The 19,706-nt window shown below is 37.0% G+C and overlaps 1 protein-coding gene across 1 annotated transcript in view; it reads right to left on the bottom strand.

The window, feature by feature from the left end:
* The window catches only part of FRMD7 (FERM domain containing 7), a 61,573-nt gene extending 50,089 nt beyond the window's left edge, over positions 1-11,484 (bottom strand). The window contains exon 1 of the mRNA XM_068963121.1: positions 11,428-11,484. Within this exon, the coding sequence (XP_068819222.1) occupies positions 11,428-11,484 (57 nt within the window). The remainder of the gene's footprint in view (positions 1-11,427) is intronic.
* Between the last annotated feature and the right edge of the window lie 8,222 nt (positions 11,485-19,706).

Here is a 19,706-nt window from a genome sequence, read left to right on the forward strand (position 1 = left end):
AAAGATGCCACCAAAAAACTATTAAAACTTGTCAATGAACTTTACCCATAAAGTTGCATTTCTATATACTAACAAAGAAATATTAGAAAGAAGAAGTAAGGAAACAATCCCATTTATGACTGCCCTAAAACAACAAACTTACCTATAGGTAAAAGACCTATTCTTAGAAAACTAAGAACTGATGAACAATACTGTTGACTGCAAAAATGGATGGAAAGATTTACCATGTTCTTGGATTGGAAAAGATAATATTGTTAAAATGACCATACTATCCAAGGCAACATACAGATGCAATGCAACCTTTATCAAAATACTAATAGCATTTTCTACAGAACTAGAATGAATAATTTTAAAAATTTGTATGAAAACACAAAGGACCCCAAATAGCCAAAACGAGATTGAGTCAGAAGAGCAGAGCTGGAATTATCATGCTCCCCTGGCTTCAGACTATACTACAAAGTCACAATAATCAAAACAGTATGGTACTAGCGAAACAAAAACAAACAAAAAACAAAAACCAGACTCACAAATTAATGGAACAGAATAGAGAGCCCATAAATAAACCCACACACTTATGGTCAATTAATCTATAACAGAGGAGGCAAGAATATACATTGGAGAAAAGACGGGTGTGTTTGTGCTTAGTCACTCAGTCATGTCCAACTCTTTGCGACCCCATGGACTGTAGCTTGTCAGGCTACTCTGTCCATGGAAATTTTCCAGGCAATAATGCTGGAGTGGGTTGCCATTTCCTACTTCAGGGAGAAAAGATGGTCTCTTCAATAAGGGGTGCTGGGGAAACTGGACAGCTATATGACAGGATAAAGTTAGAACATTCTCTAAGACTATATACAAAAATAATCTCAAAATGGATTAAAGATCTAAACGTAAGACAGGAAACCATAAAACTCCTAGCTAGACAAAAACATACAGAATACTCATTGACATAAATTGTAGCAATATTTTTTTTTATCTGTCTCCTCAGGAAAAGGAAACAAAACAACAAGTAAGCAAGTGGGACCAGTTAAATTTAAAAGTTTTTTGCATAGCAAAGGAAAAAATGAAAATTCAGCCTACTGAATGAGAGAAAATGCAAAATCATATTTGTAAATGATTTGACCATATGGGATTAATGTTCAAAAAATTAAAATGACTCATGTAGCTTAATATAAGTCAGTTAAACAACCCAATTTTTAAAATAAGCAGGAGACCTGAATAGACATTTTACTAAAGAAGATGTAAAGATGGCCAACAAGCATGTAAAATATGCTCAACATTGCTAATCATCAGGGAAATGCTAATCAAAACAGCAATGAGGAGACTTTGCAAAGTGGATTGAAATTAAAATCATGACTGAGAGCATGGGTCATTACAATTTATGGGCTTAAAGGGGTTTCATAATCCTGAATCTGTGAAAGTCTGAGCTAGACTTATATACACTGAGACATGTGCCTGGACAAATATGTTCAGTTAAAGCTAATTCTAGTTAAGTTCACTTAATACTGTGCAACCATTTTCCACAATGAAAGAAATTTAAATGTAGATGTGATAAGAATTCCTAAATACAGTATGTAGAAAAAGTCTCTCCTTTGGCAGAGACTTGCACTTTTCATTTGTACCTTTCCAAATGGACTGAAGTTTTCTAATCTCCCTCATGTGTTACTGAATATATTAACTGTGCACATTAAGGTAGCGCTAGTGGTAAAGAACCCGCCTGCCAATGCGGGAGACATAAGAACTGAGTATTCAACCCTTGGTTCAGGAAGATCCCCTGGAGGAGGGCATGGCAACCCACTCCAGTGTTCTTGCCTGGAGAGTCCCATGGACAGAGGAGCCTGGTGGGCTACAGTGCAGAGGGTCACAAAAAGTTGGACATGACTGAAATGACTTAGCATGCATGCACATAGTTGATTTACAGTGTAATTTCTGCTATACACAAGAATGATATGTGTGTATAAATATATGTATATATATATATACACACATATATATATATACAATTTTTACATTCTTTTCCATTTAAGTTATTACAAAATATTGAATACAGTCCTTTGCGCAATAGAGTAGGACCTGCTGTTTATCTATTTTGCATATAGCAGTGTGTATCTGTTAATCCCAAGCTCCTAATTTATCCTTCCCCCATTCCCCTTTGATAACATGGAAGTTATCGTGTTTTATATGTCTGTGAGTCTGTTTCTGTTTTATAAATAAGTTAGTTTGTATCCTTTTTTAGATTCCACATATGGGTGGTATTATATGATGTTTGCCTTTCTCTGGCTGACTTACTTTGCTTAGTATGATATTCTCTAGGTCCATCCATGTTGTTGCAAATGGCATTATTTCAATCTTTTTTGTGGCTGAGTAATGTTCCACTGTGTAGACATACCACATCTTTCTCCATTCATCTGTTGATGGACATTTGAGTTGCTTCCATGTATTGTCTGTTGTGGATGGTGCTGCTGTGAATGTTGGGGTGCATGCATCTTTTCAAATTAGAGTTTTCTTCTTTTCTAGATGTATACCCAAGAGGGGAATTGCTGGATCATACAAAAATTAACTCACAATGGCTGAAAATATAAGACATGAAACTGTAAAACTTGTAGATGTGAATATAGGCAAAAATGCTCTGACATAAATCATGTCAATGTTTTCTTAGATCAGTCTCCTAAGATAAAAGAAATAAAAGTAAAAATTAAAATAAAAAAATTAAAATAAAAAATTGAAATAAATATACTGACAAAGACAAATATCATATGATATCACTTATATGTGGAATCTAAAGAAATTATACAAATGAACTTATTTACAAAACAAAAGCAGACTCAGACATAGAAAACAAACTTATGATTACCAAAGGTGAATAGCAAGGGTTGAGAGAAAGTTAGGAGCTGGGGATTAACATATACACACTACTATATATAAAATATATAAAATAGGTAAACAACAAGGACCTACTTATAGAAAACTATATTCAATATCTTACAATAATCTATAATGGAAAGGAAGCCAAAAGAATATATGTGTGTGTGTGTGTGTGTATAACTGAATCACTTTGTTGTACACCTGAAAGTAACACAACACTGTAAATTAACTATACTTCAATAAAAAACATTTAAAAAACCAATAAAATCACTACAGATGGTGACTGCAGCTATGAAATTAAAAGATGTTTGCTCTCTGAAGGAAAGGTATGACAAACCTAAACAGTGTATTTAAAAGCAGAGATATCACTTTGCTAACATAGGTCTGTATAGCCAAAGCTATGGCTTTTCCAGTAGTCATGTATGGATGTGAGAGGTGGACCAGAAAGAAGGCTGGGTGCCAAAGAATTGGTGCTTTCCAACTATGGTGCTGGAGAAGACTCTTGAGAGTCCCCTGGACTGCAAGGAGATCAAACCAGTCCATCCTAAAGGAAATCAACCTTGAATGTTCATTGGAAGGACTGATGCTGAAGCTGAAGTTCCAATCCTTTGGTGACCTGATGCAAAGAGCCAACTCATTGGAAAAGACCCTGATCCTGGGAAAGGTGGAAGGCAAAAGGAAAAGAGGGTGGCAGAGGATGAGATGGTTAGATAGCATCACTGACTCAATGGACATGAATTTGAACAAACTCCGGAGGGTAGTGAAGGACAGGAGCACCTGGCATGCTACAGTCCATGGGGTGGCAGAGTCAGACGTGGCTTAGCAACTGAACAACAAAAAATATATCACCTCATACCTGTCAGAATGGCTGTCATCAAAAAGAATAGAAATAGCAGATGTTGGCAAGGATATTGAGAAAAGGAAACAGTTGAACACTGTTGGTGGGAATGTAAATTGGTGCAACCACTATGAAAAATACTACTGAGGTTTCTCAAATAACTAAATATAGAACATGATCCATCAATTCCATTCCTGGGTATACATCCAAAGAAAACAAAAAATACTAATTTGAAAAGACATATGCATTCCAATGTTCACAGGAGCATTAATTACAATACCCAAGAACTGGAAGCAACCTAAGTGTCCATCAACAGATGAATGGATAAAGAAGATGTGGTGTGTACATACACACACACACACACACACACACACACACAAATAGAATACCACTCGGTATAAGAAAAAGAATGAAATTTTGCCATTTGCAACAACATGGATAGACCTGGAAGGTATTATTCTTAGTGAAATAAGTCAGAGAAAAACAAATACTATATGCTATCACTTTTATGTGGAATCTAGAAATGAAACCAAACTAGTGAATATAACACAAGAGATACAGACTCACAGATACAGAGAACAAACTAGTGGTTACCAGTGGGGAGAGGGAAAGGATGAGGGGCAAGATAGGGTAGGGGATTAAGAGGTACAAACTTCTGTGTATAAAATAAGCAACAAGGATATATTGTAAAGCACAGGGAATATAGCCAATATTTTATAATAACTCTAAATGGAGTATAATCTATAAAATTTGTGAATCACTGCTGTACACGTGAAACTAATATTGTAAATCAACTATGCCTTAATTTAAAAGTGGACCTCAAAAAGTTTTTTTTTAATATCAAATTAAAAAATGCTTATTAAATGTCACCAAAGATAAAGGATTTGGCTGTTTCCATCTGCTTCCTTAAAGGAAACCCACCATTATTTTAGGTAACTTTAGACAGTTTTCATGGACCCTCGCAGGATTAATGACTCCAAGGGGGAAGAACAAATCTCCTGGGGATGCTGACTAAGAAAAGGGAAAACTGCTCAGAAAAGCAGGATAATAACCTCAGGAAGCCACAGAGGAAGAGCAAACCACAGGAAATACAGTTCTATTTTGCCTGGAGGTTGGCTGCAACATCAAGTTTTATCAAAAGAAACTTCAAGTTGAGAATGAAAGACTGTTCTCTGTTGGTTTGCAAAGTATAGAAATGAAGAGGTCTGAAAGCAAGGGAGAGAGGAATTAACATGCTTTGAGCACATTATTTGTGTCAGGAACCTTACTTCTGGTATTTCATTCATCTTTACAATGCATTTATGAGGTACATGCTATGATTATTACAATTTTTGTGATAAGCACACAGATTTAGGGGGGTGAAGTGACTCACCTGATGTTCCACATCTTAAAACTGTTAGAGCTGGCAAGGCATGCAAACAACCTAAATGTTCATCAACAGATGAATGGATAAAGGAGATGTGGTATATACACAATGGAATACTACTCAGTCATAAAAAAGAATTAAATAATACAATTTGTAGCAATGTGAATGGACCTAGATATTGTCATACTAAGCAAAGTAAGTCAGACTGAGAAAGACAAATATCATATGATGTCAGTTATATGTGGGATCTAAAATATGACACAAATGAACTTATCTATGAATCAGAGACAGACAGACATAGAAAACAAACTTGGGGTTGCTTAGGGGGAGGGCAGGTTGGGGAGGGATGAATTGAGAGTTTGGGATTAGCAGATGCAAATTATTATATATAGGATGGATAAATAACAAAGTCCTACTGTATAGCATAGTGAACTATAATCAATATTCTGTAATAAGCCATAATGGAAAAGAAATGAAAAAGAATATATATGTGTATATATACATACATACATATATATATACCCATATAACTGAATCACTTGCTGTACAACAGAAATTAATACAGCATTATAAATCAGCTGTACTTCAATAAAATAATCTTTTTTAAAAATTGTTAGAGCAAAGACTAGAACTCAGATTTGTGCAACTCCAGATATGTTTCTCTTTCCACATTCCCATGAATATGGGAAACTCCTTGCCCATCCTAAACTTTCTCCTTTTATTCTGTTCTCTTTCTTGGTGAATGAGGGCCACTCATTCAAACCATTATCTAAGCCAGAAATTTGGATGTCATCTAGACTCCTCAACTCATCTCCTATATCCAGGCTGACATCAAATACAGGATGCTTGGGGCTGGTGCACTGGGATGACCCAGAGGGATGGTATGGGGAGGGAAGTGGGAGGGGGCTTCAGGATTGGGAACACGTGTACACCCGTGGCGGATTCATGTTGATGTATGGCAAAACCAATACAATATTGTAAAGAAAAAAAATTAAATTAAAAAAAATGCTTCTAGTAATTCTATTTCATTAATGTATTTTGTATCCATCCTTCCTGTCTCCACTATTCCCTATCAGGTTGGAATTTTGATGTTTGGGCACATATTTTAGGACAGAGGTTGGCTATCTAAAATTGGAGCCACTGAACTTGAAATTATTATTACAATTCTACCTGGCATCTCCAACACTTAGAACATTTTTCATTAAATATTAGATGAGCAAGGCAATGCACAAATTAATGAGTTATCAGATGCTAATAGCCCCATTTTGAGTTTCTTAAACTCTTTATTGATTCTCTAGCATTTTCAAGATAAAGCTCAAACTTCATATATATATATATATATCTTACTTGATCCAAATGTTCTAGCTGCTGACTACCTCTGCTTCAACTTGAATTCAAGCTACTCCCCATCTTTCTGTCCACACTCCATTCTTTGCTCACAGTGACTTCTTTTTTTTTTTTTTTTTTCTATGAAAGGGCCATGTTCTCTTTTGCACATTGGTCTTCAATCTTTCTTTTGTGTAACCACCATACAACCCCCTTCACCCTAGCTCGCACTCTTCACCTCCTTACTTAGTTCCTATTCAGCAACTTAAATATATTCTTTGGAAAGTTTTTCCTGATATCCCAAGTCCAAGTATTTAGAGTTGGCAGAACTAAGTCTGAGATGCTAAGTGACTTGCCCAAATTCACACAGCTTGCAAGCAGCGGAGTCAAAATTTGCCTTGCTATATCAGACTCCAGATATATATCATTTATATCACTCCTCACAACAACTCTGGGAGATAAGGGGTTAAGTGATTGTCCCAAGATCACACATCTAAAATGGGGCAGTTTCTGTAACCCCAAATCCAGGTACATTTTACTACACTAGAGCAATTCCATTCCTTGTGTTAGACGAGCTTTGCTTTATGAAGGGGGGGGGGCGGGTATCTACTTTGTTATTGACAAAACTACAAAAGATCCCTCATCATTACAAATTGAAAAAAAACAGCTCCTGGACAAATATCCCAAGCATAAATACCACTACCAATAAGAACAAATCAGTAGGCGATTCTTGGCTTGCTTATTTAGCTTGAATAGCGCTCAGTCCTGGCAACGCTTCCCCTCTGCGTCTTTCAGAAAATGAGGCCTGGTGGCCTTTATGATGGGCTCCCAGGGGAATGGAGTAAGCTGACTCACTATATTCTCTCACTGAGTAAGCCACTAGGTACCCACTGTGCTGGCCAGTACAGTCACTTAGCAATCAGGTAAATGTAAGACTTGAGATGTTTCAAATGTCTTATTTTGACTTTAGCTTCCAGAAATCATCAAAATAAAATGTACTTTTGGAAATTCACAAACAACAGCTGTTCTTCCCCTTCACTATGCTTTTACAAAGAGAGAACTGCAGCAAGCAGGGGGCATATCAGACAGATCTGTGTCAACTCTGGTGACTGGATTATTGTTTTGAAAATTCTCTATCTAAACCTCATATAAGCACACAGTTCAGGCTTAAAATGAGGTCACTCTCCGAGGACACTCATGACTGCTACTGGTACGTGTGAGTATTAGGAGGGTTCCTAGTCAAGCTAGAAACCTGACCGTCTCTATCCTTTCTGAGAGCTCAAAAGCCTTAGCTTTGGTCTTATCCTCCCTTTTTCTATCCAGAAATGTCCCAGTCCCCATGTTGAAGAGGCAAACTGAATTTATACTAAAATCTTCAATTATTTCTAAAATCATTACCTTATTCTGTTTATCCTCCTGTTTACCCACTCCCATCATCATTCTGGACTAGAGATGCTGTTGCTATCTAACAGTGTTCAGTTTTATCAAATACATTGACTAGAAAAGTAAAATGAGGTTTTTACTAAATACATTTTCTTCATTGGATTAAACTTTAATGGGCACATTCCAGCAATTCTGGAATCCCATATCTATCTTGCATCCCCTAAACACTCTTGGAAATTCAGAAAGGAAAAGGTTGACTAATACTCTCACAATGTTCATCTATAAATATCAACACCCAGTGTCTCAGATTACACATATGCAAAGAAACTTCAAAAAACCAGGACATTTCAGGGACCAGACACTCTTCCCAGTAATCTAATTGAAGGCATTAGCAAATTAAAAACAGGTCAATCACAAAAGGAGTTTGTCAACCATGCAATGAAAAGAGGAGGAATCAGTGAAGCTCAAGTTGGCGGCTCCCAGCCGGCACTGCCCAGGCGAGAGTGTTCCCTTGCTCATATTGTAGAGTTGACTGTGCCCAGAACAGGGGCTGCAACATACTAGAACCTCAACAATAATTTGTTGATGAAATGACTAAATGAATGAATAAGTGACTAAAAGGTGTCAACGACAGGGCCTTTGTGGAGATGGATTCATTATCAAGCCATCAAACTAGATCAGAAATCCAGTTCCTTTAAATCTAACTCTTCTGTCCTTCGGCATCTTATGTAATCGATGAGAGGACCCTAGTGTTCCCAATCCTACCATAAATGGTAACACTGGCTTCCTGATTTTAAAATATCATTGTCTGACTTCAGATCTTGTAGAGTGCTGACAAATCAGGCTTCTGAGGCTGTAGTTCAGAGCCAGATCCTAGACACCAGCAAACTCATATAGATGATGCTACTAGGAGTGGAATAAAGGTTTCTGGATGTCAATTAGTCTAATCCAGGTGAACTCTTCATATTTCTACTACTGTACTTTCTGTAAAATCAACACTAATGCCCCTGATGCCATCATTTCCCCCCCCCATGCAGCCAATTATTTTCTTTTTTTTTAATTTTCTTAAATTTTATCTTGAAGAACAATTGTCCCTGGGACTGACTCATGCCTTGTGAGACTTCAGTCAATTTTTGTATCTAAAGCCCCTCCATGTGGCTCTCCTTACCTGCTAATGGTTCTCGTCACTATGGTTCCAAGCATTTTTTCATCCTAGGATACTCATAAAAATAACAGGTTTAGGTTGCTTTGTGAACTTTCGAATCAATTAAAAGATTCATGCCATGGTCTCTCTGAGCTCTAGGAATCGTTTTCCCATGTAGCTCCTCATCTATGGGCAAAGAAATAAGTATCTACCAGTTGGTTCATAACAATCATCAAAGGCTCATTGTAGGCCAAATTCTATGCCCTTTGAGGGCCATGGAAACTAACATGCAATGGCAATATTACAGGACTTGAGAACAACTGGGACTTCCTAAGTGGCTCAGTGGTAAAGAACCCACAGGAGATGCAGATTCGATCCCTGGGTCAGAAAGATCCCCTGGAGTAGGAAATGGCAACCTGCTCCAGGATTCTTGCCCAGGAAATCCCATGGACAGAGGAGCCTAGTGGGATACAGTCCGTGGGGTTGCAAAGAGTCAGACATGACTAAACAGCAGCAGAAAGCTACTGACAGATGTGTCTTCAGATGCAATTGTACATGGGGTCACAGGAAGAGTCCTGAATTGAAAGCCTCAGCTCTGCATTTCTATGCTATGTAATCCTGCCCAAGTCACTTAAGCTCCCTGAGCCCCTCTCTCTCTTAATTTGCAAAATTGGAAAAGATTCGTCTTTTGCCTACTTTCACTCACAGGGTGGAATGGAGGATCAAATGAACTAACGGATGTGAAATTGCTTTTTAAATTTTAAAGTGGTATTCACTGAGGACCCACTACTACTGCTACCATCATCATCCTCCTCCTCATCATTTTCATTATCAGTCTACTATTGTTAAGGAGAGAGATCCTGTTGGATGGCTGGATGCTAGCTGAAGGCTCCATTTCCCTCAAGACAAAGCTGCCCAAGGGACTGCCGTTAGTGCTACTGCTACTCTCAGTAACGCCACGATTGCTACTTACAGAGCAGCCCTCCACAGAGCAAACAGGATCAGATGCTGTGACACCCGAATTGCTGGGTATCAAGTCTCTCCCATTATCTTCCCAAGGAACACAATGTGTTGCAGCTGGAAAGAGACAGTCTGACTTCAAGCCAAATCATGCTGGCTTCAAGTTGCTAGAATGGGCTCCTCAGAAGGTGAATTTTGTGATGCTATAGTACTGGGCCTCCCACCCCTCACCCCCATTTAATTGGATCTGTATTTGAACTGTACATTCAGAAAGCCCTTCTGTCACTTTTTGTCAAAGATTTCTCTTTGAGTCGCTTGAAGTATCTATTAAAAACTTAGCCTAAAGCAGTGTCTTTTGAATCCCCAGCTCACTAATTCAGGTACCAGAGCACTGCAAGCATACACCGCCAGCCTGTAAATGGATAAACTACTCAAAAGACATTTTCCACCCCTTAAATATAGTTCCAAGAAAGAATAGGAAATGCCTCATACCTCTAATGGAAGCTATTTGCTACAAAAACAAATCATTCAGGTCCATGGACCTAGAAATGCCTTTTGCAAATAAAAGTGAAAGGGAGAGACAGCCAAACAGCAGCTGAAACCATGCAACCATCACCCACAAAGCACATGATTCAAATAAAAATGAAATACTTCTTTGAAAAATGGGTTACCCCCACACCCAACAGCAGTTGTCATGGAATGTATAAAAGAAAACAGCCAGCATTTTGTAGGAATTTCAAAGAAAATGAACTATTTGCTCCTTGTTAGTAGCTAATGTAAATATCAGAGCAAATAGCAGCTTTGATTCCAATAAAATTGTAGAACATTTCCAAATGCTCATACATAAATTCTGACACCAAAATGTACATCTCTTAAGATCCTGGAAGATGAGCCCCAAATGATGTGCTTAATACATTTGTTCTTTCTTGAAGAGATGAGGTATAATTGTACGCAATCATCATGGAGCTAGGAATTATATGAAGAACCCTGAACTTTAAGTACTAAATCAAACTAAATAGTCTCTTATCCTATTTTTCTCTTTTATACTTGTCATTACTTCCTGAAGTTCTCATTACAACTGCATAATTCTACCCCTCACCCCCACCCCCTGAAACCCCATAGGTTTTCTTCAGAAAAGGAGGGTAGCTTTCCCCTTCTCTTTTCCCTCAGAACCACAGCTTTCTCCCCACAAATATTCATGGGGTGAGACTCACAGACAAATTATTTCAATGAGCAATAACACCTTTTGGGGTAGGACAACTAAGTTATTGCTGCTTTCTTTTTATTTTTACAAATATTTAACATATCTTTAAGACTTGCTTTTGTTATCCCTTGAGAAAAGAGAACCTGTTCTAGAAGAAAGGTTAATGGGAAAGCATGAGCTACATTGTAATATTAAAAACAGATCTCTTTTTTCCAAAGCTAAAAACCACAGTCCTCCTTCATTCGGTCCTAAGAAGACATAATATTGCCAGCTAATGGGCTGTCCACAAATGACCATTATTGAATGAATAATAAAGGAATAATAGCAATGTGATTTCCACTTACATCAACCACAAAAATCTTCTGGGAATCATCCAAAAACTGCACTTTTAAATGTAGCATTCTCGGAGAGGCTGTTGGGCTGCGAGCAGGCTCAGAGTGCTGTGGGTGCTATGACAGGAAAGGGGCTTTCTCAAGGAATTTCACTCTCAGCTGGAGGCAGTGCGCTCAGGTCCCCCCACCCCCACCCAGGCACCCCCACTCTCAGCAGGGCACACTTCTGTTTGCTTGAAGTGATGCACACCAAAGGGCGTATGTGCTGCTGAGTGCTGGTGATCAATAGCAGCTGGGCGAGCTCCTCTTCGGTCAACGTCAAATCCAACTGGACTCGCTCTAGCCCTCTTACACTCGCTTCCTTTCTTCAAAGAAAAATAAAAAGAAAGCCTTTGCAACCCCTGGAGATTTTCTTTATTTCACAAAAGCACGATTTGAAAACCCTAGATGTAGCTTCGATAAACTGAAAGTAGGTATTCTTAAAAGTGGAAAGACTAATTAGAGTTAGTCTCATATTGTACTAGAAATTTCATGGCTGAACTAGAAAACTTTATATATAACAATTGTAACTTTTGAATTTATGTGATTTAGAAATGGAAACTATATAAAAAGGAATATATGGAAAAACTCACTTCCACTCTGTCCCTTCTATTCTGTGCACCCATGACGCCCCTATCAGTAACCAATATTATTAGTTTTTGTTGTGGTCATTTTGCCTTTAGTGTTTATGCAAATACTGTACAAGTAAATACAAATGTATTTCTCATACGTAGGTAGCATACTATTGTTTTGTGCCTTCCTTTTCTTACTTCACATATCATTGCTGATTTCTCCTTAGTTGTGCATGGAGAGCTTCCTGATTTTTTTTTACAGCTGTATAATTTTGCACAGTGTAGGTGAAACATAGTTTACTCAATAGTCACCTATTGGTGACATGGGTCATTTCAAACTTTTTGCTATTATAAATAAACAAGTTTGAAATGAATAATCTCATATGCATACCACTTTATGTCATTTGTATCTGTAGGATAAATTTCCAGAAGTGGAATTGCAGGACAAAGGTAATACATTGGTAATCTTTATAGCTACTTCTGTTTCTTGCCATAATGGTTGTTATGATTTGATTTGTGTCCCCCCAAACTTAAGTGTTTAAGTCCTAACCCCCAGTTACTCTGAATGTGACTGTATTTGCAAATAGGGTTTATAAAGAGGTAATTAAGTTGAAATGAGGTCATTAGAGTGGCTCTAATCCAACATGACCAGTGTCCTTGTAAGTAGAGGGCATTAGGACCCAGATACGTACAGAGGGCAGACCACGTGAAGACACAGGGAAGAGAAGATGGCTGCTTACCAGACTAGGAGGGAAGGCTCAGAAGGAACCAACCTTTCTAGCACTTGGATCGCGGATGTGTAGCCTCCAGAATTGTGAGAAAAATTAATTCAAATCAATTTCTGTTCTTATAAGCCACCCAGTGTCTAGTACTTTGTTATGGCAGAACTACCAACTTATTTCAAGGGTTGTATCAATTTGTAGTCCCACCAACAATGTATGAGAGTTTCCATTTTCCCCAGGCTTACCAATAGAATGTGGTATCAAACTTTTTTACTTTTGCCAGGTTGATAAGTGAGAAAAAGAATCTCACTGTAGTTCTCAATTTGAATTTTTCGTATTATGAGAAAAGTTGAGCAACTTTTCAGAGGTTTCAGGGTTATTTGGTATTCTTATTTTATATAAACTGACTTTCCATGTAGTTCCACACACTTTTTGAAGAAAATATTGGTTACCATCCCTTTCCCTCAATCTCTGGGATCTAAATTTGCCCTCTGTGATATGAATTACAAATATTTTCCCCACTTATCCTTTATCTTTGCTTATGGGGTACATGTGTGCTGTTGTTTACTATGAGAATTTTTTTTGTGAAGTGAAGTGAAATATGTGAATCAGTTTCTAAATGGCCTCTGGATTTGTCATAATTAGAAAGGCCTGATTCACTTCAAGGTTTACTGTTAGTATTTTAATGGTTTCAGATTTTAAACTTAAATCTTTGATCTATTTAGATTTTCTCTTGATATATGGTATGAAGTATGGATCATATTTAATCATTTTGCAAATAGCTACTCAGTTGTCCTAATGTTATTGATTAGACACTTCATTTTTACCCTCATTGATTTGAGAAGATACCTTTATCATATATTAATAATTTGCTATATGCATTTGGGTCTATTTTTGGATTTTTGTTTACTTCTATGTACTAATTTCACATCATTTTAATTTTTGAGGCTCTAGATAACGTTTTAATATCCAGCAAGGCTTCTCTACACCGTATTGCTCTATATTTATAGAGTTTCCCCTGCTATTCTTGCTTACTTATTTTTCTATATAAGCTTGTTCAGTTTCAGGAAAAGAATCAGGTTTATTTATAGAGATGTGTTAAAGGTATTTATTTGTGGACAACTTATATCTTTCTGATGGTGAGTCTTATCCATGGGGTATGTATGTCTATTTGTCCGGGTCTACTTTTATAGCCTGCTTTTCTAGAATGTCGTATTTAATATAAATTTTAAAATAGACATAAAACCAAAGAGTTTAGTACAATAAACTCCCATACATTTATCATCCAGATTAACAACTGTTATGAGAGGAGTTGTTTCATCCCCCAAACTCATACATTGAAGTCTTAACCCTCAGTACCTCAGAATGAGGCTATATTTGGGGATAGGGCCTTTAAAGAAGAAAGTTCAAATAAGGCCTTTAGGATGGGCTCTAATCCAATCTGACTGGTCTTATATGAAAAGAAAATTTTTATACACAGGAGAGAGACCAGGGATACACACACACACACACACACACACACACACACACACACACACAGGAAAATTCAGGTGAGGTCACAGCGAGAGGGCAGCCATCTGTAAGCCAAGGACAGAGGCCTCAGTAGAAGCCAAACCTGCCAATGCCTTGATCCTGGATTTTCAGCCTCCAGAATGGTGAGAAATTTCTGTTTACACCAGGTAGTATGGTATTTTGTTATGGCAAAATTGATACAAATTTATCGGCAAATTGATACAAATACTATTAAGATTTTGCGTGCGCTCTCTCTCTCTCTCTCCCCTTGCCTCTTTCTTTCATGAACTATTTTAAAGCAAATACCATATTATTCTACTCCCTTAATGTCTGGTATTTATCACTTAAAATATGGAAAGTTTCTCATATAAACCAAAGGCTATCACTACCACTAACAAAATTATCAAACACAGTCTTATTATCACATAATACCCAGTCTATTCTCAATTTTCCCAATTGTTTCAGAAAGTATTTTTTTTTTTACAGTTAGTTGGTTTGAATCAGCATCCAAACAAGTTCCACATATTGCATTTGGTTGTTATATCTATTGATTCTCTTTTAATCAATAACAATGTCCTTCCTCTGTTTTTACACCTTAGATTCATTGAAGAAACTTGGTCAATTGTCCTGTGAAATGTTCCATGTTCTGTATTCGTCTGCTTGTTCCATTGTGCTTTCACCTAGTTTGTTATTCCACTCCTCATATTTCTTATAAATGAGAGATAGCTATAAATGCTTGATAAGATCCACATTCTACTTTTTTGCTAAAAATTCTTCATAGTCGATGCTGCATGCTTATATTACATCACATCAGGAGGCATATGATGATTGTTTCTAGTGATACTAAGATTGATTAATGGGTTTAAGTAATGAACATCAAAGTGAAAGTATTTCTCATATAAGCTTTGTGTATTTCTTATATATTCACTTCTAGGCATTTAAACTTTTTGGTTGCTTTTTTTAAAAATGGAGATTTTTCTCTTCCATTGTATATTCTGATGCCTTTTGTATATACGAAGATTTTTTATATATTAACTTTTAATCTTGCTAGCATACTGAACTCTCTTAAATGTTTGTAGTACATTTGATTCTTGGATTTTCAGGTATAAGACAATTATATTATTTGTGAATAGAAATCGTCTTCTTTCTTCATTTCTAATTCATATAACACTAATTTCTTTCTTTTGTCTCTTTGGATGGCCAATACATCCAATGAAACATTAAATAACAGTGCTAAAAGTGGGCATCTTTTTTTTTTTTTTCTCCTGACATTAGTGGGAATGCTTCCAGGGTTTCCCCATTAAGTGAAACTCTGACTTTTGAAGGAGATATTTTCTTAAGTATGCTTAAACCTGATTGGGCAAAAATCCCCAAACACCACCCTTTGTCTATACTGAACCAACTTATTCTATGGCACTAAACAGGCTGGTGGAGAAGGCGATGGCACCCCACTCCAGTACTCTTGCCTGGAAAATCCATGGACAGAGGAGCCTGGTGGGCTGCAGCCCATGGGGTCGCTAAGAGTCAGGCATGACTGAGTGACTTCACTTTCACTTTTCACTTTTATGCATTGGAGAAGGAAATGGCAACCCACTCCAGTGTTCTTGCCTGGAGAATCCCAGGGACAGCGGAGCCTGGTGGGCTGCTGTCTATGGGGTCGCACAGAGTCGCCAACGACTGAAGCAACTTAGGAGCAGCAGCAGCAGCAAACAGGTTGGTAAAATTAGACCAATGAAATGCTGTCATCTGATGGACAAGAGTGCATAGCTTTGATAATATTTTGATTGCTCATAGCAGTCTCCACAAGAAGTCCAAGTGGAGAGTCAGCTGTGAAGCTGGTGGGAAAAGCGCGAGCTCAGGAGGAGAAGGGGTCGACAGAGGATGAGATGGTTGGATGGCATCACCGACTCAATGGACCTGAGTTTGAGCAAGCTCCAGGAGTTGGTGATGGACAGGGAAGCCTGGCGTGCTGCAGTCCATGGTGTCGCAAAGAGTCAGGAATGACTGAATGATTGAACTGAATTGAACTGGTGGCCAAAGAATCTATTTAAAATCTTACAAGCAATGTGACCTAAGCCAGGGCACTTGAGCTCCCTGTGCCTTAGTTTCCTAACTTATAAAGTAAGGTGACAATTTTAATTCATAGAGTTGTTGTGAGAAAGAAAAGATCTAGACATGTGAAATCACATAATTCAGCACCTACCACATAGTAGGCACAGAATAAATGTTTGCTGAATTAATATTAAGGACATAAATATAAATTATTCACTTTTTGTTGAAGTTTAAAATGGTAAATCAAGAATGAGCTCTCTCTTTTCCTCTCTTTTTCCACCTAGACTTTATTCCTTCAGTTATTACTGGCAAAATGTTACTAACTGACTGTGATTCAAAACAGGAAACTGTCCTAAAGGAAATTTTCATATTCTACTTTAAAGTAAAAATCCAAAGTTGAGCTCACCCTTGGAAAAATTATCCTGGCTAATCTGTTTTCACTTTAGTCCCTCCACACATGGAGAGGTGGAGAGGGAGAGCTGAGCGGGAGGCCAGAATAGGAGCAAAAGGAAATTGGGGGATGGAGTCCAGGGTTGGTGAGCTAGGATGGAAAGAGTATACTAGATAGCTTTTACCATTACCATTTAAAAAGAAACCTAAATCAAAAATAAAAAGCACATCATTGTTTCTTCCTAAGATTATGAGTGATCTGTGATATGACTTTAAGGATAAGAGTTTAGAATTCTGACCAAAATTCTGGACCCAGTTCCTGGCATTTTATCATTAGTATCTTATTTCTTTGGGGCATGGGGTCGCAAAGAGTCGGACACAACTGAGCGACTGAACTGAACTGAACTGAACTGAAAGACTGTTCTTTTTCAAAATTTCCTTATTTTTTCCCAGCTTTATTGAGATAAAATTGACATATAACATTATGTAAGTCTAATGTGTACACTTGATTTGCTACACTTATACACTGTGAAACGTTTACCTCAATAGGATTAGTTAACACCTCCATTACCTCACATGATTACCAGTTCTTTTTTGTGATGAAAACATTTAAGATCTACTCTCTTAGAAACTTTCGATCATATAATACACTATTGTTAACTATAGTAGCCATGCAGTAGATCCCCAGGACTTACCTTATAAGTGAAAGTTTGCAACCTTTGACCAACACCTCCATCTCCTCCCCACCCAGCCACTTACAACCACCTTTCTACTTTGTTTCTGTGAGTTTGGCTTTTATAGATACTACATATACATGATATTATACACTATTTGTCTTTCTCTGACTTATCTCACATAGCACAATGCCCTCAAAGTCTGTCCATGTTGTTGCAAATGGCAGGATTTCCTTCTTTCTCATGGCTCAGTAATATTCCCTTGTGTACACATGCCTCACCTTCTCTATCCATTCATCTGTAGACTGACAGTAAGGTTGTTTCTGTATCTTGGTTATTGTGCATAATGCTGCAATTAACAGGGGAGTACAGTACCTCTTTGAAGTCTTGATTTCATTTCTTTTGGATATGTACCCAGAAGTGAGATTACTGGCTCTTACGGAAACTCTATTTTTAATTTTTTGAGGAATCTTCACACTGTTTGCCATAGTGGCTGCATCAATTTACATTTCCACCAATAGTGCTCCAGGGCTCCCTTTTCTCTATATCCTTGCAAAAATTTATCTCTTGTCTTTTCTATAATAGCCATTCTAACAGGTGTGAGGTAACATCTCATTGTGCTTGTGATTTGCATTTCCCTGGTGACTAGTGATATTGAGCATCTTTTCATGAACCTGTTAACCATTTCTGTATCTTCTTTGGAAATATGTCTACTCAGTTCCTCTGCTCATTTTTTAATCAAATTTTATGTGTTGTTTTTGCTATTGAGTTCCTTATAAACTTTGGATATTAACTCCTTATCAGATATATAATTTGCAAATATTTTCTTCCATTCCATAGGTTGCCTTTTCGTTTTGTTAATTATATCTTTTGCTGTGCACTAGTTTATTTTGGCTTTTATTGCTTGTGATTTCAGTGTCATATCCCCCAAAATCATTGTCAAGACCACTGTCAAGGGGGCTTTCCCCCTATGTTTTATTCTAGAAGTTTCACAGTTTTAGGTCTTATGTTTAATTTTTAAAATCCATTTCAAGTTAACGTTTGTGAGTGGTTTGAGATAGGGTCCATGTTATTCTTCTGAATGTGATTATCCAATTTTCCCAATACTGTTATTGAGAGACTATCCTTTCCCCATTGAGTTTTCTTGACTCCCTTGTCAAATATTGGTTGCATAGGCAAGGAGTTGTTTCTGGGTTCTTGATTCTGTTCCATTGTTTTTTGTCTCTATTTTTATGCCAGTACCATACTATTTTGATTACTATAGCTTTGTAATAACATAGTTTGAATTCAAAAAGTGTGATGCCTCCCACTTTGTTCTTCTCAGGATTACTTGGGTTAATCAGAGTCTTTTGTAGTTCCATACAAATTTAGTACTTTTTTCTCTATTTCAATGGAAAATGCCATTGGAATTTGAATAGGAATTGCATTGAATCTATAGATGGCTTTCAGTAGTATGGACATTTTGACAATATTAATTCTTCTAATACATGAAGATAGATTTTCTTTTGTGCCCTCTTCAGTTTCTTCATATTGAACAATCACATGCAAAGTAATTCAGTGTTTTTGCAGATTATATTACAAGTCGTTACAAGACAAATGACTAAAATTCCCTGTGCTCTACAAAATATCCTTGTGTCTATTTTATTCATAGTAGTTTGTATCTGTTAATCCCTTACCGTTAATTTGTTCCTCCCCCCTTTGGTAAACATAAGCTTGTCCTCTATATCTCTGAGTCTGTTTCTGTTTTTTAGATTTCACATGTAAGTGATATAATACAGTATTTGTCTTTGATTTAGTTCACTAAGCATATTTTTTAACATCTATTTTTAGCATTGCAGCAAACAGCAGAACTTCATTATTTTTTATGGCTCAGTAATATCCCATGTATATATACCATATATACATACTATACATATATATATATATACACACACAATATCCCATTGTATATATACAATATCCCATTGTATATATTCTTTGTATATTCATCTGATGATGGGCACATAGTAATCTCTAATGATCTTTTTTATTTGTATGATATCAGTTGTAATGTCTCCTCTTCATTTCTGGTTTTTTTTTTTTTTGAGTCTTCTTTTTTTTTTTTTTTTTTTTTTTTTATTAAATTTTAAAATCTTTAATTCTTACATGTGTTCCCAAACATGAAACCCCCTCCCACCTCCCTCCCCATAACATCTCTGTGGGTGATCCCCATGCACCTGCCCCAAGCATGCTGTATCCTGCGTCAGACATTTAAATTAAGTCTAGCTATGGTTTGTCAGTTTTTGTTGTCTTTTAAAAAGCACACACTTAGTTTCATTAATCTTTTCAAT

Source organism: Capricornis sumatraensis, chromosome X (assembly GCF_032405125.1).
Source record: "Capricornis sumatraensis isolate serow.1 chromosome X, serow.2, whole genome shotgun sequence".
Taxonomy (NCBI): Eukaryota; Metazoa; Chordata; class Mammalia; order Artiodactyla; family Bovidae; genus Capricornis; species Capricornis sumatraensis.